Below are 25,538 nucleotides of genomic sequence, written 5' to 3'. Positions count from 1 at the left end.
ATTTATGTAAGTATTTAAGTATTTCAGACTGCAATCGAGCTGGCCAGTAACCTGCTGCAAAAACACACTGTTCAGGAAAGATATCAGACAGAGATGAGGAAAGAAATGTCTTGAAAATGTGCAAAGATTAATGTGTTTGAAATAGACATCTTAGATTGTGCTTGACAAAGTGTGCACTAAATGTATTTAATAGAATTTCAGTATCTTAATCACTAGGAAGATGTGGCACAAAATATCATTTTAAAAAGCAGACACTTTGGTGCTTTGAGGAACTGGGTGCTGCCCATCAGAACAGGGTGAGATCAGAAATAGAAACACTAACTCCATCATTCACTATCAGAGATCTCTTCCTGAAACAGGACTTCACTCTAGGAATGCAGCCATTAAGCAATGGGCTGAACATTGAACCACTCATAAATTGACAACGTAGAGAGAAGTTAAAAATCAGAAACCATGAAAAGATCCACAAGATATGAGTCCTTTCCGAGACAATCTATATAAAAATAGAAAAGAAAGTATAACTAAGTCCATTTTACATAAACATTAATTTCATATTATCATCAAATTGGATTACTGTCTTTTTTTATAGCCTACTGGCTGGGGATTCCTGTAAGTAAATAACATATCATTTCACAACTACCCATTAATCATGACATTATGACAGAGGCTGTGGAGTCTCTTTATACAGAGATATTCAAGACCTGTCTGGACTTCTACCTGTGCAATCTATTGTAAGGAACTGCTTTAGCAGGGAGATTGGACTCCATGATCTCTTGAGATCCCTTCCAACCCCTGCAATTCCATGCCTCTGGGATTACTGTGAAGATTCTTATCCATTATCTCTAGGAAAAATGAAAACTTAAAAGCTAAGGATTTTACTCACTTTATAATGCTGCAGAGATCATCTTGTTAAATGAATTAAAGTAGTTTTAATACAGACATTTGCAATACTTGCAATTCCTAATAAGAGCTACAGACTGTGAGTTAGCAAAACTGCTGGTCTGTATCAAACACTGTTTTGATTAACTGCACTCCAGAGCCCCCAGGTAATTCATCATTCTAGCCACAGACTGTATTCCTATCAAAGTGCCTTATCAACTGCAGTCACTGCAAAATGCAAAATTTATTAAGAAATAAGAATAATCTGAGGTGATTTTTATCTGTTTAAAGATGAAATCAAAATATTTGAGGAAAAAATAGATCTAACAGATGCAATAACATTTGAGTCTGTTTTATTTTATACAAGGACTCTGCCACAGAATCAAAATAGTTACATACCATAATACTCTCCTTGCTATTATCACACTTGCTTTAAATGGATTTTCCTCCAGCCCCAAGCTATTTGAGTGTTATTATAACAATATTATTGAGCAAAGTGAAGTTATGTGAGACAGAGGAAGAGAAGCTGGCTCAGGTTCCGCACCTGAAGTTTTAAAGCTATATAGCAACTAACTAGATTTTCTTTAAATATCCAAAGAAAACACAGGAAGCGATTTAAATTAATTACATAAATCATTTTTAACCAAGATGCTGCTCATTTGTACCAGCGTACCATAGGATACAAACCAAGTACTTCCATTTGGTAATGAGGGAAAGGTGACCAAAAAGAGAAAGAAAGATCAAACACACTTCCCTCCTCCCTCCAGTGTTAGCCACAGACCTCTCTGAAATCTGCTGGGTTTGAAGAGATGCTGCTAGAGTGACTGAGGCTTCATACATACTGGCAGTCAAACTACATCCTGTGCCACTGCTCCTTTGGGCAACTCCACCTTTCAAACTCAGCACTGACTTCCAACTTTAAGTCAGAAAAAGGGGGAAGCATCTTCTGCAGAACCTCTGATAATCTGGCGCTGCAGATACATGCAGGCCCACTCACTTCTGAAGGACACTGCAAAGTAGCTACAAGATTTATTGACGTTGTGTGGATTTGCTTCAGATGAGGTTTTATCTTCAAAGCACAGTGTGAAAACTATTGTGTTTTTCAAAGAAATGAATATATTTTTTAACATGGTCTTTATCTTTTGACTGTCACAAAGAGATAAAGAACTGTGTGAAAATAATAATTTTTAAATAAATAGTTAAGGAAAGTAATTTATAATTTAGTAACAATCCATCAATCAAGTGGTCTACAAGCATAAAATTTCAGGTAGGATTTTTTTAAAATCCATATTAAAACTAAGACCTTCATCTGTTGGTTGCTGCTTGATAAGTCGCCTTCCCGAGAATCTGGCATTTTGAAGCTACACTTGTGAAAAATGTTTGCTAAGCAAAGTCTCAGTTCAGTGAGAGCTGCATTTCCAGAAGAGATTTCACAGGGTATAAAGTTTATCAGGAATAAGAACAATGAAATGGAAGCAATGTTACAATCTCAGTTATCATTTCCATTTGATTGCTTTGCACAATCACAGGAGGACTCCCTGTGAAATTAAGTTACATTTCTACATTAAGTACAGACTTGTAAAGTTTGGATTTAATTCACTTCAGGTACAATGAAGAAAAGAAAAAAATGGAGCTTGCATCCCCAAAATTCATTGCGGATTCTTGGAACGGAGTTCCAGATAACCTCGATGCTGTCCTGGGTCTCACTGACAGTGGTAAGCTATGGTCTGATTTAAGTCACTAACACTTTTATTTGTCTCCTGTGACATTACTGGATACTTTAATTTCTTGTGGTCCATAAATAAGAGCCAAATTGCCATTCAGATTTGCAGGCTACCAGTTCAAACTTTATATTTTTCCACTGAACATCAGTTGGTAACTACATCCTACTGATCACAGCTTAAGCTTTTTGAACGGAAACATTTACAGAACACAACTTCTCCTGGATTTTTTTTTGTCCAAAATTTAATAATAGTTTCCCTAATATCTCTTTTAACAAAGATTATTTAATTTCAATTTGCTTTGCATTGGTTACGTCCATTACACTGAACACTGCAAATATTAACAAGGCAAGAAACAGTCTCTAGTAGAATTTTACCCCTATTCTTTCCTTCTATTTTCTTAGCAATAGTAACAGCCATAAGGCCATGTATGTCTTGTTAAGGTGCTTTCCATTCGTATGTTGTTTTGACCTAGAAACCCCCTACACAGATGTCAGGCTGTTACATAAATGAAGAAGAGCTACCCATGATGGAGTCACTTTGAAAAACTAAAGAAAACCTGCATTTGAATCTGACAATTTGACATCAATTTTAGCATGGGGAAAATCAGCTTGCTGGAGAACTCTTTATCTCTCATAGCTTGAGAGAATAAGTGGCTTCTGCCTTCCAGCACGTAAGGCACAGGATGTCTTAATGCCAAAGGCCACACGATCAGGCCAGGCTCAGTTGCTTGAAAGTTTCCCAACTTCTTGACTACCCTTCAGGCATGCAGACCCAGCACCGTTCCTGCATCATCCTCTTGTGGCACAGCCAGAATTAGAGCATGATATTCCCTTGATCACAGACACAAACAGGTGTTATTTTCCTCCCCCCACTTCCCAATCTTAAATTATTTCTTTATTTTATCCTAGCGATTGCATCTGAGAGCTCAGCCCTAGGTCTCACATGGCCTCTTATGCTGCTCAGATAAGTGTAAATATCTGGAAGCATCGCTAACCTCACATGAGTCCCAACTTGATTACAGTTTCAACATCAATTTTGCCAGCAAATATTTCTGCCCGGAAAGTTCTGGCTCACAGAATGGTTTTTAAAAAACAAAACACATTTTTAATGTGTGTAAATATTTCAGGAAATAACGCCCGTGGTTCGTTAAGATTTGTGAAATGAAACAAAAAAGCTTTGATCAAAGATTTTGTGCTCTATAGTTGATTGAGTATATCGTTCTGTTTACCTTCACAGGGTACACCTACTTTTTCAAAGACCAGTACTATCTACAAATGGAAGACAAGAGTTTGAAGATTGTTAAAATTGGCAAGATAAGTTCTGACTGGTTGGGTTGCTGAACTGTAGAATATATTAATAACCAAATATTTACTTTTTTGTTATATACCTTATCTGTAATTAGAAATAGATCTGAATGTCAATTACTGGACCAGTCTGGTACTGGCACCAAAACATTAAGTACCAGTACTGTACACATCTGATAATTTAAAAGTGTTTGCCTCCTCAACATACAAAAGATGTTTACGTATATATTCTGGTACAGTTTTTCAGTTTTTGTGCTAGTCATAGCAATGCTAGTAACAGAACAGGCACGGTTCTTTATTTCCCTGGTGCTTGAAGAAAGCATTGAAATCATTGGAGACTGGATCAGGCCCCTGTGTTAGATACATCTCAAATAGCCTCAAGTAAGATGTACCAGCAGTGCACTTTGATTTTTTTTAATTTTTTTTTTTAAATACAACTCTTTTATAAATAGGTGGTTTGTCTTAATGTTTTTAACCCTCTTGCGAGTTTGATCAGTACTTCCATTTATTTACATAATGATACAGAAAGACTGTCAAAGGCACAGGTTGCCTCGGGATTTGATTTGTATTGATGCATGATGGAATCATGGCAAGAAACTGTATTAAAGTATTGTTTTAAAGTACTTTCTATTTTAAAACCTTAGTTCAACTTAGCAATTTGCTTCCTGCACTTTGTTACTACTCTATAACTTGTCTATACAGACAGAATGACTCAGATTTTTTAAGTCAATGCATTATACACAGAAGTCAAGTATTATTGTTTACCTTGTTTTATTTTTCTGTTCTTCATAATATTGAGTTTTTGTTTGGTTAGGCTTTCTGCTTATGCATTGGGAACAGAAGGAGTTCTTTTCACATTTGATGAAATGTTTCTCATTTAAAAAAAAAGTTAAAATAAATTCAGAAAACAATGTCCCAAACATGAAATGCCAATGATACAAATAAAATTAAATTACACTGCCAACACTTCTCATGGGTGTGCTTCCTTGTATCATTTGGAATTAGAAATTCAGTAGTACATTACAGTGAAATACCTGTCACGGGATGGGCAGTATAGGATATAACTGTGTACTGGATTTATTTAGAAATCTAGGTTAACTCTTCTATCACTGCAAAGCCCTCTGCCTTTTCAGCACAGTTTACACCCTATTATCCTCACTTTTCCTTCTTTATCAGCAGGCTACCCCACCACAACATAGAAAGATACAATCAGAATACAAATTGTATGCATATCTTACAGTGAACGTAAATTTGAGAAACAGAGACTTAAACCTTTACTCCTGCACATGGAGCCAACACTGTTTGGAGCTTATTCAGCTTCATGAACATAAAGCACTTCACACAGCAATGGGCTGCATTACACACGTGGTCAACCCAGCTCCTTCCCAACATGTCTCTCACTGAGTTCACAGGTCATAAAACTGGCTAGTAATCAGCTAATACTTGAACCAATAATCAGCTTATAGCTGATGTCCTCTTCACACTCAGTGCTTCCCTTTTATAACTAAAGGAATGTTTTTGTTGTTGTTTTGTGGGTGGGTTTTATTCTGTTTTTCTGTTTGTTTGTTTGTTTTTTTCCAACCATATTCTGAGAAGATACTGCTTTTAAAGTGGCTTCATTTGCCAAATAATCTGTACTGCATGCTATCCAGACATAAATCTACTTACAGAGAACTGTCACGAGGATGAACAAGTACTATTTTCACCTATGCCAAAAGCAAAGATGGCTGTCTCCTGAGAATCCTTGTTCTCTGTAGCTTTCCCAATTAGTCCTGCACCACAGTCAACAGCTCTTGTTCCTTGAAATGAAGGTAATTTTCTACCAGTTACTCCCAGGACAGGTTCAGTGCACTCCGTAGGACAGCTCCAATCCAGTGGAGTAAAGGGCAGTGGTTTAGTAACCATTCTGTCACAACACATAAAAGGCAGCCAATGCTTCAGTGAAATGCCACAATTTAAACACCACTCTGAACTAAGAATCATGCTTAATATTTTGTATCTCACCAACACTATTTTTGTTTAAGAAACATTTTCTTCCTGCTATTTTGTCATGACTTAACAAGGCAATAGTTACCTGTAAATGGAAGCAACTAACAGCAACGGTTCTGTAAATCAGAAGAAAGTACATCCTTTGGGTTGATTTTAAACAAATTAGTTCTACTTACAAACATAAACATGCATGTTTTTAGCAGCAAAGAGAGAATGAAAGAACATCCTTCTGAGTTTGGAAGAGGCTAAGCCAACAAATGACCAGGCACTGGGTCCTGTGGGAGAGATGTCTATCTGCAGAAGCAGTCTGCTCCAGACTGGTGATATGGAAAGCTCTGAGCACTAAGGTATTTCAAGGTAGCAAACTGTAGGAATGACAGAAATATTGGATTGAAACAAACCTCCCAAACCAACAAAAAACAGTGACTCTGAGATTGACAGAAATATAGGGAAGGGTCGAGCAGAACTGGAAGCATCTCAGAAGCTGCCAAGAAAGTTTGTGCAATAGCAGAGCTTGCCTCGTGCTGTTACTTATAATATATCTCCCTCTGGCACTGCTATTTAAAACACAAGTGAGAGCAAAAACAGCATAACAATATGACAGTGGGAAAAAGAAAACAACTGAATGACAATCAACCTCAGTAACCTGCTTAGCACAAAACTTCCTCATAAAATATACCATTTTCTGTGCAAAAGAAACGTATTCCTGAAATCCAAAGTATGTGGTCTGCAGTAAGGTGTTCTTCCTTGGGAGCACTGCTGGAGATAACAAACAAGAATTCAAGATTTCAAGTCTTGGGAGCTTTTTGTCCATAGCCACAATAGCTGAGTGTGCAACCATTCAATAGGACACAGCAGCTTCTACATCAGCCCAACAAACACTAGGAAAGTCTTATCCTCACTGCCTGCTGATAGAACCTCTGGATCATCCTTTCACCTCTTTTTGCAAATGCCCAGGTTCTTGTTACACTTCTAACACTTCAGCCAACTTGCCCATACCCATGCTCAGACTAACAGACAATCAACAAACCACTCTGAAAAGATAAGAATGAAAGACTGCACGTCACTACAGTTCCACGTTTCCTTTGCTAACCCTGCTGCAGGCTGTCTGCACACTGAACTGGAGGATGACAAAACAAATCTCATGAGCTTTCTGTCCTCTGTTATTGCCCAGTGCTTTCCTCTAGGTCTTCTCAGAATTACTCCTGAGTGACTAACTCACTTGGACAGTTAAAAACTTCAGAATACCGCCAGAATAAACTTACAAAACTAAGAGGATAATTGTTTTAATCTGTATTAGCCTGGAGCTTGGCAGCATGTTCCTGGAGTTATCTGGAGGTGGTCTCCCCTTCTACCAGGCAGGAATTCACAATATTAAGCTGAGTGGGCTTATCTGGGGGGTTTGTAAACACTGCTTTAACCATGGACTGCCTCACAGCCTTATTCAGTCTTCCCCATGCCCGTTACAACCACCGTAACACTGCTGCCAAAAGGGCTGAAGCTAGAAAGCAGCTCTGCATTCTGTATTTGGAGACCAGACAACAGTGAAGAGTGGGTGTCTCTATTGCAACAAGTTTCTGATCACTGCTAGCCAAAGAATTAGGAAATTCAACCACAGGTTTTCCACCCATTGTCACATCACAGTCAGTTAAGTCATGGAGACATTATTTCTCCTGTGGTTGAATTTATAACAGACAATTCTGGCCACTGTCTCTCTCCATTGTTCTCCTTTCTAAGTCCCTCAATTTGTCCTGCACTGGATCTCACCACAGTAGAGCCCACTGCCACAGGACAGCAGCTGACTATTGCATTAGGCAAGCCAAGCCAAAGTAATTTATAGAGAGGCAAGCCTTGAGTATAGAAGGAAGAAACTCAGTCTACTTTCTATGTGTGCTCAATGCTCTAACTCTTAAACTCAATCTTTTAAAGAAAGAGGATGAATTCCCACTATTTGAGGACTATTTTTACATGGATGTTCTGTATTATGGATGGAAAAAAATAGGAAATTGGTAGCAAGACCGGTAGGGTCCATGCTTGATTTGCTGTATTTGTATCTTAAGTGAAACCAGAACATTATTAAATAGAGCTTTTTCATTTCAATCTCAGTACTCCCTTGGCTATCAATAAATGCTACCCATCTCTTCTACCTTTCAGTGATAGTTTGGTATAACAAAGTTTTACCTAAAAGTGTTTGAGCTGGAAAGCCATGTCATCATTTTAACTATAACTTCACTTATTATATATTTCTCTTAGTAAATATATATATATAGGCATTTACAGAAATATTTATTTAATATAATGCAGTATTCATTTAAAAATTGTGTAATTGTATTAAGTAGAAGTTCAAAATCTTAAGTGGACATGCAATGCCTGGTAAATAGACAGCAAGAAATGTCATGTATGCGCTGTGTCTGAAATATTAGCATCTAAAATAACCACAACAGTGTTGCAGAAAACAGAGAAATTAGGTATAGTAGGGCTTAGATACTGATTTTATCTCAATCTCACAGCAAATCTGCTACAGGCATAGGAAATCAATAGCACATCAGGATTTAGGTCACATGTTCTAAAATATTTAGGAGCCCCAAACCTGCAGATTAGCCTAAACTAACCCACATAATCACTTCCTGCTTAACCCATAAAGCATTTTATAAAATGCCCAGCAGGTATCTAGCCGTGTTATTTTGCCACATTATTTTTGTCTAGTTCTACACATCATCACACATGTGATGATAACTGATGTGGTTATATTCAACTGAAGACTTCTAAACAAGTCTACTTTATATCTTTTTATATTTTTAAAACCATTTACACTTCAGCATACACTGATGATTTTCACCATAGAGTCATGCTCCCAGTAGGTACTCATCACTTTACACAATAAATACAGCATATCATACAAACGATTTTGAGGCAAGCATGCTTTTCTGAAACATAACCAAGCATTAAAAAAAAACTCAAGCAAAAATCTACAAGATCATCGTATGAAGTCACAGCTGAAGTCACCAATGAACTGACAACTTCTGAGCTTCTGATATCCCATTCAAGATCTGAATCTGCATTTCTTCTTCACATTGCAATCCCAACTGACTTTTCGAGGTGAGAACGTAGTAAAGAGCTGGATTCACCATTCCTCATGCTTGGGATCTGAAGAGCAGTGAACACTTCCACATAAAGATGACAACAGTTTGTATGAGCTGATTTTAGCAAGGAAGTGCAAAACAAGTTCTCTTTTCCCAGTAAATAATCAAAAATTTGGAGCAATATGAACATGTCATCATAAATCCTTTATTTGGGATCTCTGCAATCATAGATAATAACTACACACCAGTCTCATAGACACCTGCAGATTGTATTCATATCAGGTTACCTTCAGTACAATAAACACAATTGATTTTTCTACTGTGTTAGCAATCCTTCACATTACATTATTGAAAGCCCCACTCACCAATACATCCAGAAAGCTATTAAACATGGACTGGTATAATTCTACAGATCTTTATTCCCCCATGAAATAAACAATGTGGTGGATTTTAACCTGTTGAAAGCTTCAGCAATTTAGGGCTAATAACCAAGCCATGCAAAAGCATTTTATCAGTTCTCACAGCAGATTAAAATAGCAAACAGAACTGGACATGCAGGGTAAAACTCTGCAGGCAAACTCCTGTCCACAGAGGGAAGCTTGCCTGGCAAATCTGACATCACTCAGTGTCCTTGTCTATGCCGTCACTTTTCCAGCTGGTAGCTCCTTACCCAACACCCTTCAGTGAAGGCAACACCAACAGTTCTGAGCACAAGTGGTTTTATAGCTGTGCAATACTAACCTCCTACAACATAAAAGCAGCAATTTTTTTTCCCCTCTTTGAGAAGAGCTTTTCTATCAAGTCTGGCTTGAGACTGCATTATTTGAAGCCCACTGTTCTTAAAGCAGCAGGAAATCAAACAACCAAAACCAAATAACACACTGGTAGCTGCGAGGTTGGCCCAGATGATGTCAAAGAACCCAAGCAGCCATGGCTTCCCCAGGCTGCACGTGCAAAAGAATCCTATCACGCTACAAAGAAAGAAACACATCCTTTTGGAGGAAAGGGCTCCATATAATTGTTCCCAACATCCCAGAAGGGAACATGTCCCCAAGACATCCTTCCTTACCAGGCATCTCTGGAGAGCAGGCCCCAAGCTACACAATATGTAGTACCCAAGACTGCCTTGGTCCAGTCACAGCTTCTACCAGCACTGTGCTGCCTACTGGGAGCCACACAATGGGGAACACCAAGAAAGAAAAGCTACACAATGAATTCTGTTGCTACATCACCATTCAAAAAGCAACCTGAAAAACAGTTAAGCTGAACTGCTGATGATACTTTGCAATTAACACAGGCCAGTGTGACTTTCTTGGAAAACTTAGGAACATGAAAGTCCCAGCACACTTTGCTTGAATATGACAAAAAACACTGGAGACACAGCACTACAGACAGTGCTAAGTAAAACTATTTGCACTCACTAAATAACTTCAGAGAACTTTTTCTTTTTTTTACTTGCACTAATTGACAAAATTTACTTGCACTAATTGACAAAATACGTAACTCCAGAGTTAAGTCTGGATTCAATTAGGAGGAAAATCCCGTAACTGGATTCAGGAATGTGAAAAGTTCCTGCAAACACAGGAAAGAATACTCCCCAAATTGAAAGGTTTGTGGATTTTGTAAGCTCACAGGGCCTCTGTGTGTGAAAAAATGAAAATATTTCTTTTTAAATAATCCTAGTCCTTCAAAAGCTCTGCTCCATAAATTCCAGCCATGCAAAACTAGATGTAGCCTCTGGAAATTAAAACTATAATCATAACAAATATTGCTAAAATATATTATGTTTCTGGAGCACACTGGCAGCTTTTAGTGTTCCTGAGAAAACTCTGTGTCTATTCAAAGGCTGTTGCACACACACAGTGATGTTGTGAATTCATGGGGATTTTTTCTTTCCTTTTGTGAAGCTGAAGTGCTCAAGAGTCAAGGGAACACATCCTTTCTCACCTTTTTCAACCTTACAAGTAAACACCAAGACTAACTCACCTTCCTCATCTCTCTTTGGAATTTTGAATTCATTAGTACTTTAATCACTGATGGCAAAGGCTATGCTTTACAGAACCTGAAGGGCTTAGGAACATACATGATACAACACCAAATTAGTTCTTCATTTTTGAAATTAACCAGTTCTTCTCACATTGAATTGGTACTAATTTCTCTACTTCAGAAATTAAAGACAGTGATTAATACCTCCTGTGTAAGTATATAATGAATCCTAACTAAATACTTTACTAGCTATGTGCATAGGCCTCTCAAGGCAGTAAAAGAATCCAGACTGCAAGCTCCATATTCCTTCCTCAGCATAATGCAGCCTCATAGGAAAACCACCTTCCCACATTTCCTAATCAAAATTTTATGAGAAAAAGGACCCTCCTGAGTTTCACACTCTTCCTGGGAATAAATTTTAGTATTGCAAAAACGAAATTCACCTCAAACAGACCAATAAAAAAATGCTGTTCTCAGGTACACATGGAATATGCTATACACCATACACGGTTAGCAAACTACTCAAAACTTTTACTTAATTTTCTCTTTGAGAAGATCTATCAGTAAAGTAACTGCAGTGGGTAAAGAAGTAGCCCCAAGAAACAGCCACAATGATCTAATACCTGTATCCTTACTAATAATGTAGCTCCCTTGCATTCCAATGCTAAAATTCTTAAGAATCATATTTAATTAACAGAGTATGACCTGAATAACTGTGGCACAAGCTGACCATAATGTAGCCCACTGTGAAAATACCATAGGAACTTTTGAACTGAAGTTCATTCAACTTAAAGAGCCTCATTTTTTCTTAAGCTTGGAAATAGCTGGCATCGTCCTAGACCCCTACATATAACCTCTAGGCATGCAGCTCATTCAGAAGGGCACTTATGAAATGTATATGTAAACTGGAAGTGTTCCCAAAGTTCGAGAGAAAAGCTTTTGCAGTGCAGAGAAGCATCTTTACAATAACTGATGGGTTTAGAGCAAACCGACGGAGAATTACTGCAGTTGACACAGCATCGCTTCTAGCTTCATTCTATATCCAGAGTCAGCACGAGGGCTGTCATATACAAACATTCGGAAAAACAAGAGCGATGTTTAAACATTTCAGGCGATGCGCGGCTTCCAGCTAAGCGGGACCCCGCGGCCGGTACCCGGGCGAACGCTGCCGCTCGCAGGCTGACGCGGGTCACTGCGGCAGCGCGGCGCCCGGAGCGCAGCCAGCCTCGGAGCCCGGAACGGCTGCATCCCTCCGACACCTCCTGCGCTGCGAGGGGCTGCCAAGCAGAAGGCTTGCAGGATTTTGTTCTCTTTGTGTCAGTGATTTTGGGGTAGTACCGAGCTATTGAGGAAGATAAAGGGTATTTAGAACATCAAAAGGAAAGCACATTTAGCCTGGAATAAGTGTGAAAAGGCATTTACAAAGACATCGCTTTAAAGAGAGGGAAAACGGTCACACTGCCTTCCACGACTCTGCCATACAGCCCCATATACACTCCATACCCACGCAGGGGAAGCGTTTCTCCGAGCTCGCTCCCCTCCCCTGCTCATTTCAGTGACCAGCCGCTCACGCCAAAGCAGGAACGGCGTCCAAAGCCGCGCAGCCTCCAGCCAGGAGAGGGCGGGGAGGGGCTGAGAGCAGCTGGAGGCATTTCCTCCTGGTGGAGGTCCGGCCCTGCAGCACCGCCTGCCAGCCCGAGGAGCAAAGAGGGCCTATGGAGCAGCACGGTGTGCTGCCAGTAAACCCCTGCGTCTCAGCAGTGTCCCGCTGTTTGTATTCCAACCCATTATCTCTAGTTGTTCTTCCAAACGTGCACGCTGTTCAACTATGTTTTAAACAGACACCGCCTAAATGTAACGTTAATGGTCATCTACCCAAGCATAATTCAACATATGATACTGATTAGTTTGCTCTAGAATTGGCCTTCCAGAGCTCGCTGGGTTTTGGTTTTTATTTGTGTGTTTAATAGAGATTTTGGCACGTGACTAGTGTGACCAATTCTCAGCCTGGAGAAGAGAGGTTTTAGCAGGCTGTGCCTTGGAATGGAGCTGCAGCGATTGATGGCTGCTGCACACTCACTCACACCCCTACACACATCTTGGAGAACAGATGAAGACATGCAGTGCCAACAGTTTTGGATTAAAAACAGAACTCCAGAGCTACGGGCCAGTCGCTTCAGAGGATTAACCAAAACATACAGAGGCCATAAGTAGGATACTGTAAATGGCAGAGTGAATCAGTGCCCTCAAGAAGCAGCCCGTGGTGATCTCCATAGACATTATGGCTGCTGCATCTTTGGGAAGCCAGTATTGGCCTCGTCTTCCCAGGTTGCCCCACTCTGTCCATCACTCAGCCATGGATGCTGTGGGGAAGCAGCTCTTCCTCTGAAACCACACAGCTGTCCCTGCACTTAGGTAGACTGCAACATTTGAAGCACCACAGAAATACCAAGATTAATGACTTATTGACAGGATAACATAAATACTCAAGCAGCTCAAAACTTGTAGATGAACTACCTGATTACTAGGGTGGAAATGCAAAGGTCATCTTTCTGCTTTTTATGCAAGAAAAGAAAATCACCAGGAAAAACATCACAGATGAGGTAACAGATAAAATACTATAGACTGAAGTACTGAACTCCGCTCAGCATTTGGGCACGTTTCACACTAGTGAGGAAAGTTATCATGATAGAAAATCAATTCAAAGCATGCTCCTGGTAGGCTCTTTACTGCAGCACATTTGTCAATTAACAGAAATGTAACTGTGTCTCTATGGCATTTCATTATTTGGTGCTGAAGAATACCACTAAATAGTTCCCTTTCACACAGATTAATCGATTCTCTCTCAGTTTCTAATATCTGTCATGACCTAATCTACATGGGTAAGATGCCTTCATTTCCCAGATGCAATGGGGACATTCTGTTAACATCTTTTACCAATACCTCAGTCCTTGTGGCTATTTGCAAACAAACTTACAGTTTATCAGTGTGCAAGATTCTCTTATTTATTAGGGGAAAAAACACTGACTTAGAATTAAACACCACAGCCTTGCATTACAGAAAAAGGTCAGATGTCCTTCCTTTCCATTTGCATGGCACTTTAAAACAACTCAGTTTTCAAGATCACTTTGGGGAAGGAAGGGTTAAAGTGAAGGTGTTCCCCCACCAAGTTCTTTAGAATACCACGGATCCATTTCAACATAAATGTGCTTCATGAAATTCTAATTCTACTTGTGCTGCGTATTGGTTTTGTAACTTCTGCTCATGAAGGAATGTTGAGATAATTTAGCCTGAACTCCTTCACCGACTCCTCAAATTTCAGCCACTGATTACTACATTGTTGTCACTTCTAGATAAGGGATAACTCTTGCTTTAAAGCCTATAAAATGTCAAGAATTTACCACATCCCGTGATTTTTCTTTTAAGCAGCTCTGTTTCCACAATGCCACGAACAACAGCTTATTTTTTTATCCAACATAAAGGATATGAAGAAACCACAGGACATGACTGGGTTCCAAATCATGCTGTTTACAAAGTATGTGTAAACATACAAACCCTGGTAGCTGAGCATCTATCCAAAGCCCTGTATCACATCTCAACAGCTTAAGAGTTATATTGCTTATGCAGAATTTCATTTCAAGTATAGACTTTGCTTTCAGTGAATTCCTTTATTACACACTTTTTACCCTTCTATTTAATTGTCAGCAGATGCATCTCAAAACACACTTCACATTAGTTGGTTGTTGGCAACTCTGTAGAGTATTGGCTAACTCAGGTTCTCAGTGGTGCCTTAAGCAGAAGCTACATCTTCCTGGAACCAAAGACTGAACAAAGCCAATTTCACATTCTCAGTTCAGGAAATGGGGGGGAGGAAGGGAAAGAGGGGGATGAAAAAAAATAAAAGAGCACTTCTACAAATCATCACCACAATTATCAAACTAAAGCGCTTCTTTCTCCCGTTTATGTGCAGCTTGACTTCTGGCAGCTGAGCTGTGCTCTCAGACCACAAAGTAATTGTATTTTGGTGTACTCTGTACACGTTAGAAAGATAGGCTACAGCATAGCATTATGTTTTATGGCATCATACTCTCTGTTATTCAGATTTAATTTATGCTAACTCAACAATACTACCACTGAACTAATTAATCCTCAGGGCATATCTGGGGAACGTGCTGTGGAGCTGAGGAGTCTGAGACCTCTGCTAATCTTCAAGACTTGAGTGGCAAGCCATGGGCAGGGCCTGGTAGAAGGGGTCATAATCATCACTTCTCCAGAAAATAATGGGAACTTCAGCATCTGTGGCAGTATGTTCTAGCTTATTACACAAGACATTCCCAAATGAATGACAATCAATCCAACATGCAACAGTGCAGCTTAAGATAGCAGTCAGCCTCTTCTTTATTTCAGCAAGAATTCTACCCATTCTGTACCACAGAAATACTTAGTATTTGATCAGCCTGCTGTGTCACAGGACAACAGCAATTATTCACATTGCTTTTTTTTAAATGAAGCACAATAAGCTGGAATGTTATTGCATGACTGCATGCTAAGATCCCTGACTTTTCTTGTAGAAGTTCCTTAAACATGATTAGTTTCCCCTCTTTGATATTTTAAACTTGGCCAGAAACCTCGTGCTCAGCTTTGCTACAACACAGGAATTTCCTTATACTTGGGAGAAGCTCTGCAGCTCAGGTTATGCAGGCATACTTAGAGGTCCTGACATACACTTCAATTTATACATGCAAAGACAGAACGTTTGCTTTCAGATAGAGAACAAGAAACTGAAATCTCAAAAAATAACCTGAGACTTTTCCAGTGTTTCCATCCCTCCTTCACTCAACTTCATTCTTCTACAATTACGTGCAATCTGCCTTAGGTCTCTGTGAAAAAAAAGCCACTTGGCTTTCATGGATAGGCACTGCTGCAATGAAACGGATTTGCTAAACCAGCTTGGGAATCAATCCAACCTCCTCGAAAAAAATACCATCAGATTTTAGAAAATGACAACTCCAGGCTTTCTCAGTCCCTGAATAACTAAGCCATCAACACAACTCCGAACACAACACAGGTAGCAATATTATTATTGTTATACTAGCTTAGTGTTTTTCTCTGAAAAGAATAAGAAGGGGAAAAGAGCTCAGCTTAACAGATAAAGGTCGTCTCACCTGCAAAATTACACAAAAGCTCTCAGATGCCATGCAGAGGAGGGCAGTATAAAAGCACCAGCTGAATATAAAGCCAAAATTGAGACCGTGCCCTTCATTCTGAAAGTGTTATTCAAGCGATATTTCTGCAAAGAAAGGCGTCACAAATTCACCCTGTTAAACTCTGTCCTCTTTACTTGTCATCCCACTTGCTCCTTCAGTTGACCCTAAGAGATCTAAGTGAAGCACACGGAGATGACTGCCAGAGAAAACTAGTTATATTTGCAAACATTTAAAATATATCTGCAACTGTTCTACAGATGTTCCAAGGATGTAAGCCTGATTTCTTGGGAAACCAAAAGCTGTGACTGAGAAAGTTCAGTAGAGTTATTGAGGGCGATTTCAGACAAGGACAGTGCTGGCCTTGCACTTAGAAAAGTCCTTTGACACCAGAGAGAGCTAGCACTGAAACACAACTGGCAGCAAAGCATTAACACCTCCAGCACCCAACGTGAATGCATTAATGATTACCCTAACCCTTGCCACCCTCTGAGCAGTGTTCTAAGTGATACTTCGCGTAAAGCAAGTGGGTAACAACGCTATCAAGGAAAATGTGAATAGAAAGCATTCTAATGGAAAAACTTAAATGCCTTTTACTAAGGTGTGATAAGCACTCAGACATAAATCTTGTGCTGTACCACATCTGCTAAAAGTGAAGCTATAAAATCTAGAGTAAGATATAAAAAAAAAAAAAGAAGAAGAAGGAGGGTAAATGAGCTCATCAGTGCTCTTTAGAAGGTATTGGCTTCCTCCCTTCTCTCATTGTCAAACCTCGAAGGTACGTAAAAACTTAGTGAAGATAATTCTCTATGGCATTTTTGCTCTATGGCCATGAATGGCAACCCAACAAACACAGAGAGAGATTTCAGATATTTAACTCCATAACTCAAGGCCCATGTGTTTTCATTTGCTTGTAGGGATTTACCACTGTGGTGAGAATACATTTTTTTTTAAAGAAAAGGCAAACATTGCTATTTACATAGAAAACATAATTCCCTGCCTCCTGAAATGCTAGCTCTTAAGAAAAGTGTTTACTGAAATCTAAACATAATAAGACTGGGGTTCTGTAGATTGCAGATATTCATGGCAGCATGTTTTTCTTCAGAGGTTCTTTGTTTTGCTTTATCATTTTTGACATTTCATATAGCAATTTATGAGCTTTTGCAGAAGAATACCATTTCTACCAGAGCAGCACAAATCACAGGGGTGGGGGAGGTTCATGCTAAATATTATTAAAAGATCTTCCTTTCCAAAATAAGAAATGAATGCAAAGGTATAAAACCATCTGACAACACAAATCCTTTACAAAACATCAGAAACGTGGGATAGTCTGATATTTAATAAGAAAGTCACCTGTACCCCAGTCCTTGTTTTCTGGGTCTTCAATGGTCAGATGAGACACTGCACCCTGATTTAACAAGACAGTACACGGAGCTTAGAAGAACTTTCTGGATTTGTCAGTCATTTGTATGTCAAAAGAATCCAGCTGACATTGTTAAAGTACAGCTTTGCAGGTCCAGTTCTGAGGAGTCGGAAGCCCCCATACCAAAATCAAAATCAGATTTTAAATATTTACATTAATATTCACTTTCATAGCAACACTGAGATTAACATTGCTTTTAAATCATGATAAAGGCAGCTTCTGGAAGTGATTTGTTGCTCTGCCTCTCCAGCCCATTTGGTGACTGCTTTGATATATAAATTGTTCACAGATCTACATACCCTGAAATTCTTCAGAGCAAAAGCCACGCTTCTTGTTTGACTTACTGTCAGAGACATACCGCAATTATCAATACATATTAAACTACACTTGTGTTGGGATAAATTCCTACAGATTGTTTTGTTGTTGTTGTTGTTATTTCCTCTCCTTTTCTTTCTTTTGAGTTTCTCCCCATCTACCATTTCTTCCAATTTCTACATCAATGATGCACAGTATTTGTTACTCCTTTCATGGATCATAAGATCAATGTAAACTGCATACATAACATATTTCTATCTTTTGTTCACTTACTGCCAAAATCTCTACAGGCTGCGCAAGCGTTCTTCACTTTGTGTGTTTTTATTTGGAAACAGCACTAAATATAGCAGTCTCCTTCAAATTCTGGCTTAATAAAACCCTGAGTAATTAACTAACATATTGAGCTCTACTGCAGCACTGGAGTAGTGGAGCTAGGACTGGCACTGCACAATGTAGCTTTTCAGAAATCCTAGATCTCTTGTTTTGGAAACTCTTTTATTTACCTAAAGCTTCCTGATAAATGGCTGGATCATCTTCAAGCTGAAATCAGTGACAGAATTGCCTCTGACTGTACTAAGAACAAGGTTCCAACACCACCAACCCAAGGCTTTATGATTTTCAATGGTTCTGTACAAACCGCAGGCATTAAGAAATGTGTCTCCACCTCAAAATTAAATCCTTTGGGTGTGCAGCAGTAGATAAAACCACTTTGCACTGAGATAGCACTTTCTATTTCAATGCATTTTACAATTGATTATGCCTTCGAATCGCTTCTGCAAGATAGCCACATCGTACTGGAAAACCAGCACAGAGATGCTGTCATTTACCCACTGAAGCATGGGTGAAATTCCAACACCCAGCCCCTGTGGGTCTGTGCCCCTTTGCTGTTGGGAAGAAGTAAGCTCACAAGTCTCTGTAACTAATCATCATTTTTCTTTATGACAACAGAGCTACAGTTCCATAGTCCTTTGTTAACATCCACATTTGTGATCTGATTCTACTGGAGAAAAAGAAGTTGTTACTTTATTGTTCAAGGCCCAATCCCAGGCTGTTGAATCTGCCTCATTTTGCAGCTTCCAAAAGCTTTTCCAAGCCATCTGGAGAGAGTCTAAGCAGTGTTTCTAATCCTAAAGCATATTTCCAATCTGAAGCCTTATTTGAAATAAGAAGCACCAATGCAAAGCACCTGCAATCAGTATCTGGAATTTCTCTGGCACCTGCACACTTTTCCTTAGAGCTTCTTCTGGCTTTTGGCATGCCACAAGCTTCAGTTACACTCAACAAGCAGCAAAATTCTTGCTGTCAACCTAGCAACAGGTTCCTGAAAACCAGCAAGTTCTATCAAGCTCCTTCTCTAGTCTTCACACCTTCTTTCTCGAAAGAAGTACCCCAATATTAACAATACCCCTCTATTATGTGCTTTACAGCAAAATTCTAGCCTGGACCCTACATAAGATATCTTCCTTTCCCTCCTTAATTATAGTTACAGTATCTTACTCTTCTAGATACATCAAGTGAGTTGGTTGGAAATACTTGCTCTTGCTTCTTCCTCTCTCAACTACTAAATTTCTGTCAAATATACAAGAAGAACTGGCCTATTTGTATACTTGATCCCCTACGATCACAGTGCACTTAGAACTTTAAACATGACAGAAACATGCATCTTTCTGACATGTGGATGGAGTTCTGCAGGGCATATAGTTGTGGTAAGAGCACTTTGTTTTCCTTAGCTGGATACACACAAGCTATATGTTACAGTGAGGCATATTATATTTACAACTGAACTTGCCTTATTTGGACTTCCATCTTCTCAGATGCAGAGCAGAATTGTGGCTGCAGCTGCCAACAAGTTATGGTGTGGTGATGAAGCACACAGAACTCTGCTGCTTTCTGGAGGAAAGCTGCTGGTAAACCAACAGGCAATCACATATATCTATTGTATAATTTTGGTTTTAACTAAAATGGCCAAAATGCCTGACTGTACTGAGAGAATCTCTGTTAAGCAGCTCATGTTTAAAGTGGAGTTAAAGTGACAAGGCAGCCATTAAAACCCTTTGGCACTAGAGTCAAGCAAATACAGTGAAGAGACCATATTCTTTGTCTGGTGCTTAGGAAAGAAAAAGGGAAGACTAATTTCACTTAAACAGAGCAAGTGAGGCCAAAGTTTTCTCCCCAAAACTCCTCTCTGCTTCTCTTCCAAGCACTGTTTGTTGACTAGGTACTTACCTTTTCCATTGCAGTTATCAGTAGTGATAATTGGTGCTATGCTGAAGGACAACTCCGCCCTTGCAGCATGCAGTCCCTGTAGGGTCTAGGGCTGAGATGGGAAAGACATTCAACAGAAATTTTTACAGGCAGGATAATAACAAAAGAAGTAAGCTAAGAGTTAGCCCCACTTTCTTGTGGCTCCCTTCTAACACTGACCTGAAGTAATCAGACTGGGCAAGGGGCCGGACAAGCCTCTGGATTCCTGCAACCAAAGACTACTAAAAGCTGTTGAAAGACAATATAAAAGTGTCTTAGTTTCAGCCATCTGACACAGACCTAGAACTCCATTCAGACTGTAGTCTCAAGAGCCATGGGTTTGTCTTATCATTTAAAGGATATATTGGAAGTCGCATCATGAGGCACTGAAGCTCAGCTGGACACTACTAACACCTCAAGCAAACGTCTCCATGTGCTGCTGGAGACTTTGGACATCTCTTTATTTTTCACATTAGGACACAGTGAGAGTATTCTTCAGAGGCCATACTGTACAGTAAATTATTAACAGTCATTCTAATGCTGACAGCTTAAAAATTGCATGAGCTGGGTTGTTAGAACTGAAATCCAGCTCCTTCAAATAAATGAGCTGGAGGAAACACTCCAGTAACATCAGAGACATAAAGTAATGTACTGTACTGAACCAATTCTTTTTTTTTTTTTCCCATTATTCCTTATTCTACATAAACTTCCTAAATCTATTCTACTGTACAGCATAAAAGAGAAACTACTGCAGGGAGACAAAGTGAATAAATCTACATATTTAAAAGGATAATAACATGTTAATAAAATTCTCTACATAAAAAGAGAAATCACGGTGCTTACAGCAGTTTCCCATGCCAATATTTTCAACGCATTAAGGCTTAAAGTTGTGGTCCTTGCATTTAGGTGAAATATCATTGCATTTAAATGAGTTGTAACAGAAGATCAAAGTTAATAAACTCAAAATTCTGACTTCCATGGATTGTTTCACCATGAGGAAGAAATAACACAACAAAGTTTAGGATATGGGAAACTCTCAAAGTATACTGAAAATCACATTATTTGAGGCATTTGACATGAATCTGAATGTAATCCTTGTAAGTATACCACGAAGAAAACATTTGTAGTGGGGGCAATCCTCTAAATAACCTTTCCACACGTAGTTTGTACTGCCAATAGGATCTGCAGTGGCATGAAATGATCTGAGCCTAGCCTGGACTTCCCATAAGACAAAAGAAAAGGTGCCACAAAATTTTACACGTCTCTCTACATATCAGTTATCAGACAGCAAGATGCTTGCGATGACATTTTGCAGTAACTACTGATCACTCAGTACAGAGGCTGAGTATCAATGACTGGGGATTTATCGCCCTCTTGTGAATAGGAAAAAAGCTGCAGCCTTTCAGAAAACGTGTGTGCAGTTGTGCAGTTCTAACGAATAGTACTAATGAATGCTGTGATAAAAATACATCTGTACATTAAAGATAAATTTAGGGAGATCAGAGGGCCTACCTTTAGCAGTTAAAAGGCTGCTATCAGCTTCCTTTTAAACTTGGTCTGTAATGTAACTGTAAGCTTTCCCAGGCAGGCACAGGCCCTTCTTCAGTGCATGCACAGCACATCCCATGTTAATACAAATTAATTCCACTTTTCTGTCGCCACACCTAGTAACAAGATGGCTTTTTCCTTTCTTCAACAAAGAAATCTTACCAAAATTTTCTGCTGAGATTATTATCAAGCTCTAGTATCAATAAGCCAACTGCCATTTAATCATGAACAACAGAGGTCTCTCATCATACAGAAGCAGGAGTAACAGTTTTACAGTAATTTAAGAACTTCTGTCTTGGCAACGCTGCCTTCTTTAATTTATATTAAACAAAGCATAAATCCTATCCAAATGAGGGCACCCCCAAGTTCTACTAGCACAAAATATTAACTGCTTCCACAGAAAGCTCTGTATTACTGCCACTTAGGATAATAAATATTTAAAGCAATACTGCAGTAAAGAATACAAATTCACCTATGACTTCCGTGTTCTTCATATTGACACTTAACAAACACAGCTTTATAGCTACTATATTTAAATGCAATTAGTTCCATACATTTCCAGCTTAATAAGAAATAATACATATTCATTTCTGCTCATTAACAGTCAGTATATAATTCTTAGCTAATGAACATTCAATTATGTTCCCTGAATACATTGTGGGATAAATTCTCTTTTTGTTGCTCATATCAGTTCACTTCAATTCATTGGCTTCTAATTAAAATTCTTTTGCCTCATGTAGACAAAACTGGTTTTTTTTTAGTCCCTGGAGACTTCTTTAAGAGTTGTTTTATCTTTATGTACAGTCAGCTCCCTAATTAATGCTTTAAATAGGGTAAACTTTACTGAGGCTCCTGGGTTCAGTTCAAAGGGAAAAAAAACAGTTAATTTTATATCTCATTCTCACGCAATTCACTGGAGTCACTCTTTTTCTTGTAAATCTACTTTTTTCTTTTGTTTTCAAGTGAATTCAATAATCAGGGAAGGTACTATTTGAGAGCACTGGGAGTTGGAGATCCCCCATCATTAGTCCAGAGCTTTCCTTACCCAGAGAAGCAGAAGAGAAATTCTTGTCAAGTTGTCCAGTTTTGCAGCCACCACAGGTGAGGAAATTTTACAGAAGGATTCTCCAAGGGGACAGCCCCAGTGGATTCCCTGAGATAACTGCCTTTACTTTCAGACAGCATCAGCAAGACACAATGTTAATGTATTTTTTCCTTAACTTGTTAGCTGAGCTAGCTCAGCAATCTATCTGCCAGACTAGGACCTAAAATTTAACACAATTCCTACTTCACCAGGGTGAACAACATGCAAGGTAAGCATTTATTCAAGTGCCTGCCTTTGTGCAGGACATTATCAAGTATAACTTGCAAACTGAAGTGGCTAGGTTCTTGCCTCTCAAGTTTCTCGTCTTCCATCAGTTAAGCATCAGTCAAAAGAAAGGAATTCAGTAGATGCAGCTTCAGGGAACTCTTAGCACAAAGCTTCTCTCTCTGATGTAGCACACCAGGACATACTCTTGGATTATTTTATGTATATTAGGGAATGGGCTGGACTCCCATACTTCAGACTGGGGACAGCAACTTCCCGTTAATAAAAACAGCTATAAACAACTCTCAAATGTGATGAATCACTTGAAAACTTACCAGACAAACACTGTATGAACCCTACATGCACACTTCTAGCACAGAAAGTCTAACATTGAAGGAACAAGGGGAAGTGGAAGAGAAAGGAATTTCTGTGAGAGATACGTCAAGTGGTAACCAGGAGGCACATTAGCTTTAGAGGTGTTTCAGTTACATTTAACATTAAACAAAAACCCAAAGATAAATGCATCTCTGCAACTGACATGAAAAGAGAAAAGCAAAGCATGGGGTGGTTGTGTATGCATGCATGCACATGCATGCATGTGTTTGCTTGGATGGATTATGCACGCCTGTCACTACATCCTCTGGTCCATAAACACTTGAGCACTGTGAAGGAACAGGCCAGAACTGCTTCCATTGTTTACAGTGACACAGAAACAATAAATTCAACTGAAAGACATGCAGAGCCTAGATTCTCAGCAGTCTGAAATCGATTGATGAAGCCCTAACAAATTACACTGTCTGTTATTTGGCCCATTGAACATTCCCATGGTTGGCATTTTTTACTGAGTGTTAAATAGATATTAGTTAAAGACACTGTTAAGTAATGTTTGTTTCAGTTCCCTTCTACAATCAGATCTTATTTTCACTACTGTATACCATTTAATTAGTCCTTTATCAGCATAGAACTTGAAAAAGTGATTTTGATTCCTCTTCCATGGTAAGTATGTTGTTTACTATTGCAGTTGCTATTAACTACATGACAAGCCACGTTTACCCCTGTGGACATCACTGGGGAAACCAGTATGTCCACACTGCTTAGCACTGAGTTTGGGTTTCCTTGGGACTCATGCTGGCTTTCTGATTCTCAGATACAATTATCAAAAACATCTATGGCTTTTTAGTTTAAAATATCTGTGGCAGCCTGCCACAGTACTATTAACATAAGCACGCTACAGAGGTTGTGTTGTATGGTTAAGGTATGAAAACCTCTGAGAATATATGACTTACCATGATAACACTGGAATGCTGTCTCAGGTGAAGAAAAACAAACTTGATGCAACTTTCCATTCATGCTATTTGGCTTCGCTGGACACTGGAGAAAACATCTGCCTTCTGCACCCAGATTTTCTCTTGGAAGGGATCAGTAGGCATTGCTCCAGGAGGGGAGCAAAGAATGAACTGGCATTAGTGCATCATGATCTGCAAAGAAAGAAAGGATAAGTTAAACTGACAGTGAAAACACACTATTACTGATTTCATACCCATTATGTAAAAGTAGTTCACAAGTAATACCACAGAAAGTAAGACAATAATTAGAACAACACTTTGCATAAAGAAGTTTTGTAGCTATTCCTCGACGAAGGGTCGTGCTTTTCCTCACGTGTAGTTCAGACTCTGCCCTCAGTTTTCTGTGCAGCGGCATTACACGATTGCGGCCACAAGAGGGGGAATGTTCGTCAAGAGCGAGCAGGGAGCAACTCAAACACGAGGAGGGATTTCCATTCCCATGTCAAAAAATGCCTTCGTGAGTGTTTTGCAAAGTTAAGACAACAGGCCCAATTGAAGAATTAAATATGAAAATGCTAAAAAAGGAAACATTTTAGCTTCTGGCTCGATTTGGGATTGGTAGCAGAAGACTTAAAATGCACGCTGAAGCTATACCTGCTCTAGAGCCTCATACAAGACAATAGAGGGTAAAGCACCTTAGGGAGAATATCTACCTTCCTAGGGACCTGCAGAAATAAAGGTGGGTGTAGGTCCAAACATAAGAAAAAAAAAGAAAAAAGAAAAAAAACCTAATTGATAGCAAACTAATGCTATTTCTCCCATCTTGCCAGTCTGTAGTATCAGATGCACGTTCTGTTGAAGTAATGGTACTGAAATGATTATAGAAATCAGTTTCATAATAGTTTTAGTTGTTTTGTGTTAGAGGAATGTGAGCCAAGTTCATTCTACCATAGACTGACAGACCAGAAAGGAATTATTATGCAAGAGTGACTGATGTCAGTTTAACCAAAGGATCACACCTTCACACATTCTGAACATTAGAACATTTTTGTTGCACTGTTCATACCTCATCATCTGTGAAGTTAAGCCTTTTTGGTGTCACTATGACTAATCAGCCTTAGATAAGTAAATATTTATAATCAGTACAATTGTCTTTTAACAATTCTTTTACACAATAAAAGCATCACATTTGTAAAACTAGATACTTTAGTATCCCAGGTTCTAGAGGTAAGATTGGATTTGGT

The 25,538-nt window shown here is 39.0% G+C and overlaps 1 protein-coding gene and 1 long non-coding RNA gene across 7 annotated transcripts in view; one reads left to right on the top strand and one right to left on the bottom strand.

Annotated features, from left to right (window-relative positions):
• Positions 1–4,871, top strand: part of MMP2 (matrix metallopeptidase 2) — a 35,758-nt gene extending 30,887 nt beyond the window's left edge. Inside the window, exons 12-13 of the mRNA XM_031615372.2 lie at positions 2,485–2,594; positions 3,840–4,871. Of these exons, the coding sequence (XP_031471232.1) occupies positions 2,485–2,594; positions 3,840–3,943 (214 nt within the window). The 3' untranslated portion in view covers positions 3,944–4,871. The remainder of the gene's footprint in view (positions 1–2,484; positions 2,595–3,839) is intronic.
• The window catches only part of LOC116243587 (uncharacterized), a 519,295-nt gene that overhangs the window by 491,341 nt on the left and 2,416 nt on the right, over positions 1–25,538 (bottom strand). For all 6 annotated transcript variants that reach the window (XR_016470864.1, XR_016470861.1, XR_016470865.1 and 3 more), the window contains exon 2: positions 24,295–24,486. This is a non-coding gene — a long non-coding RNA (uncharacterized LOC116243587). The remainder of the gene's footprint in view (positions 1–24,294; positions 24,487–25,538) is intronic.

The sequence above is a fragment of the Phasianus colchicus genome, chromosome 13 (genome assembly GCF_987193195.1).
Source record: "Phasianus colchicus chromosome 13, bPhaCol1.hap1.1, whole genome shotgun sequence".
Lineage (NCBI taxonomy): Eukaryota > Metazoa > Chordata > Aves > Galliformes > Phasianidae > Phasianus > Phasianus colchicus.
The sequence above is the reverse complement of the archived record's forward strand: the minus strand, read 5'-3'. Positions and strand labels throughout refer to the sequence as shown.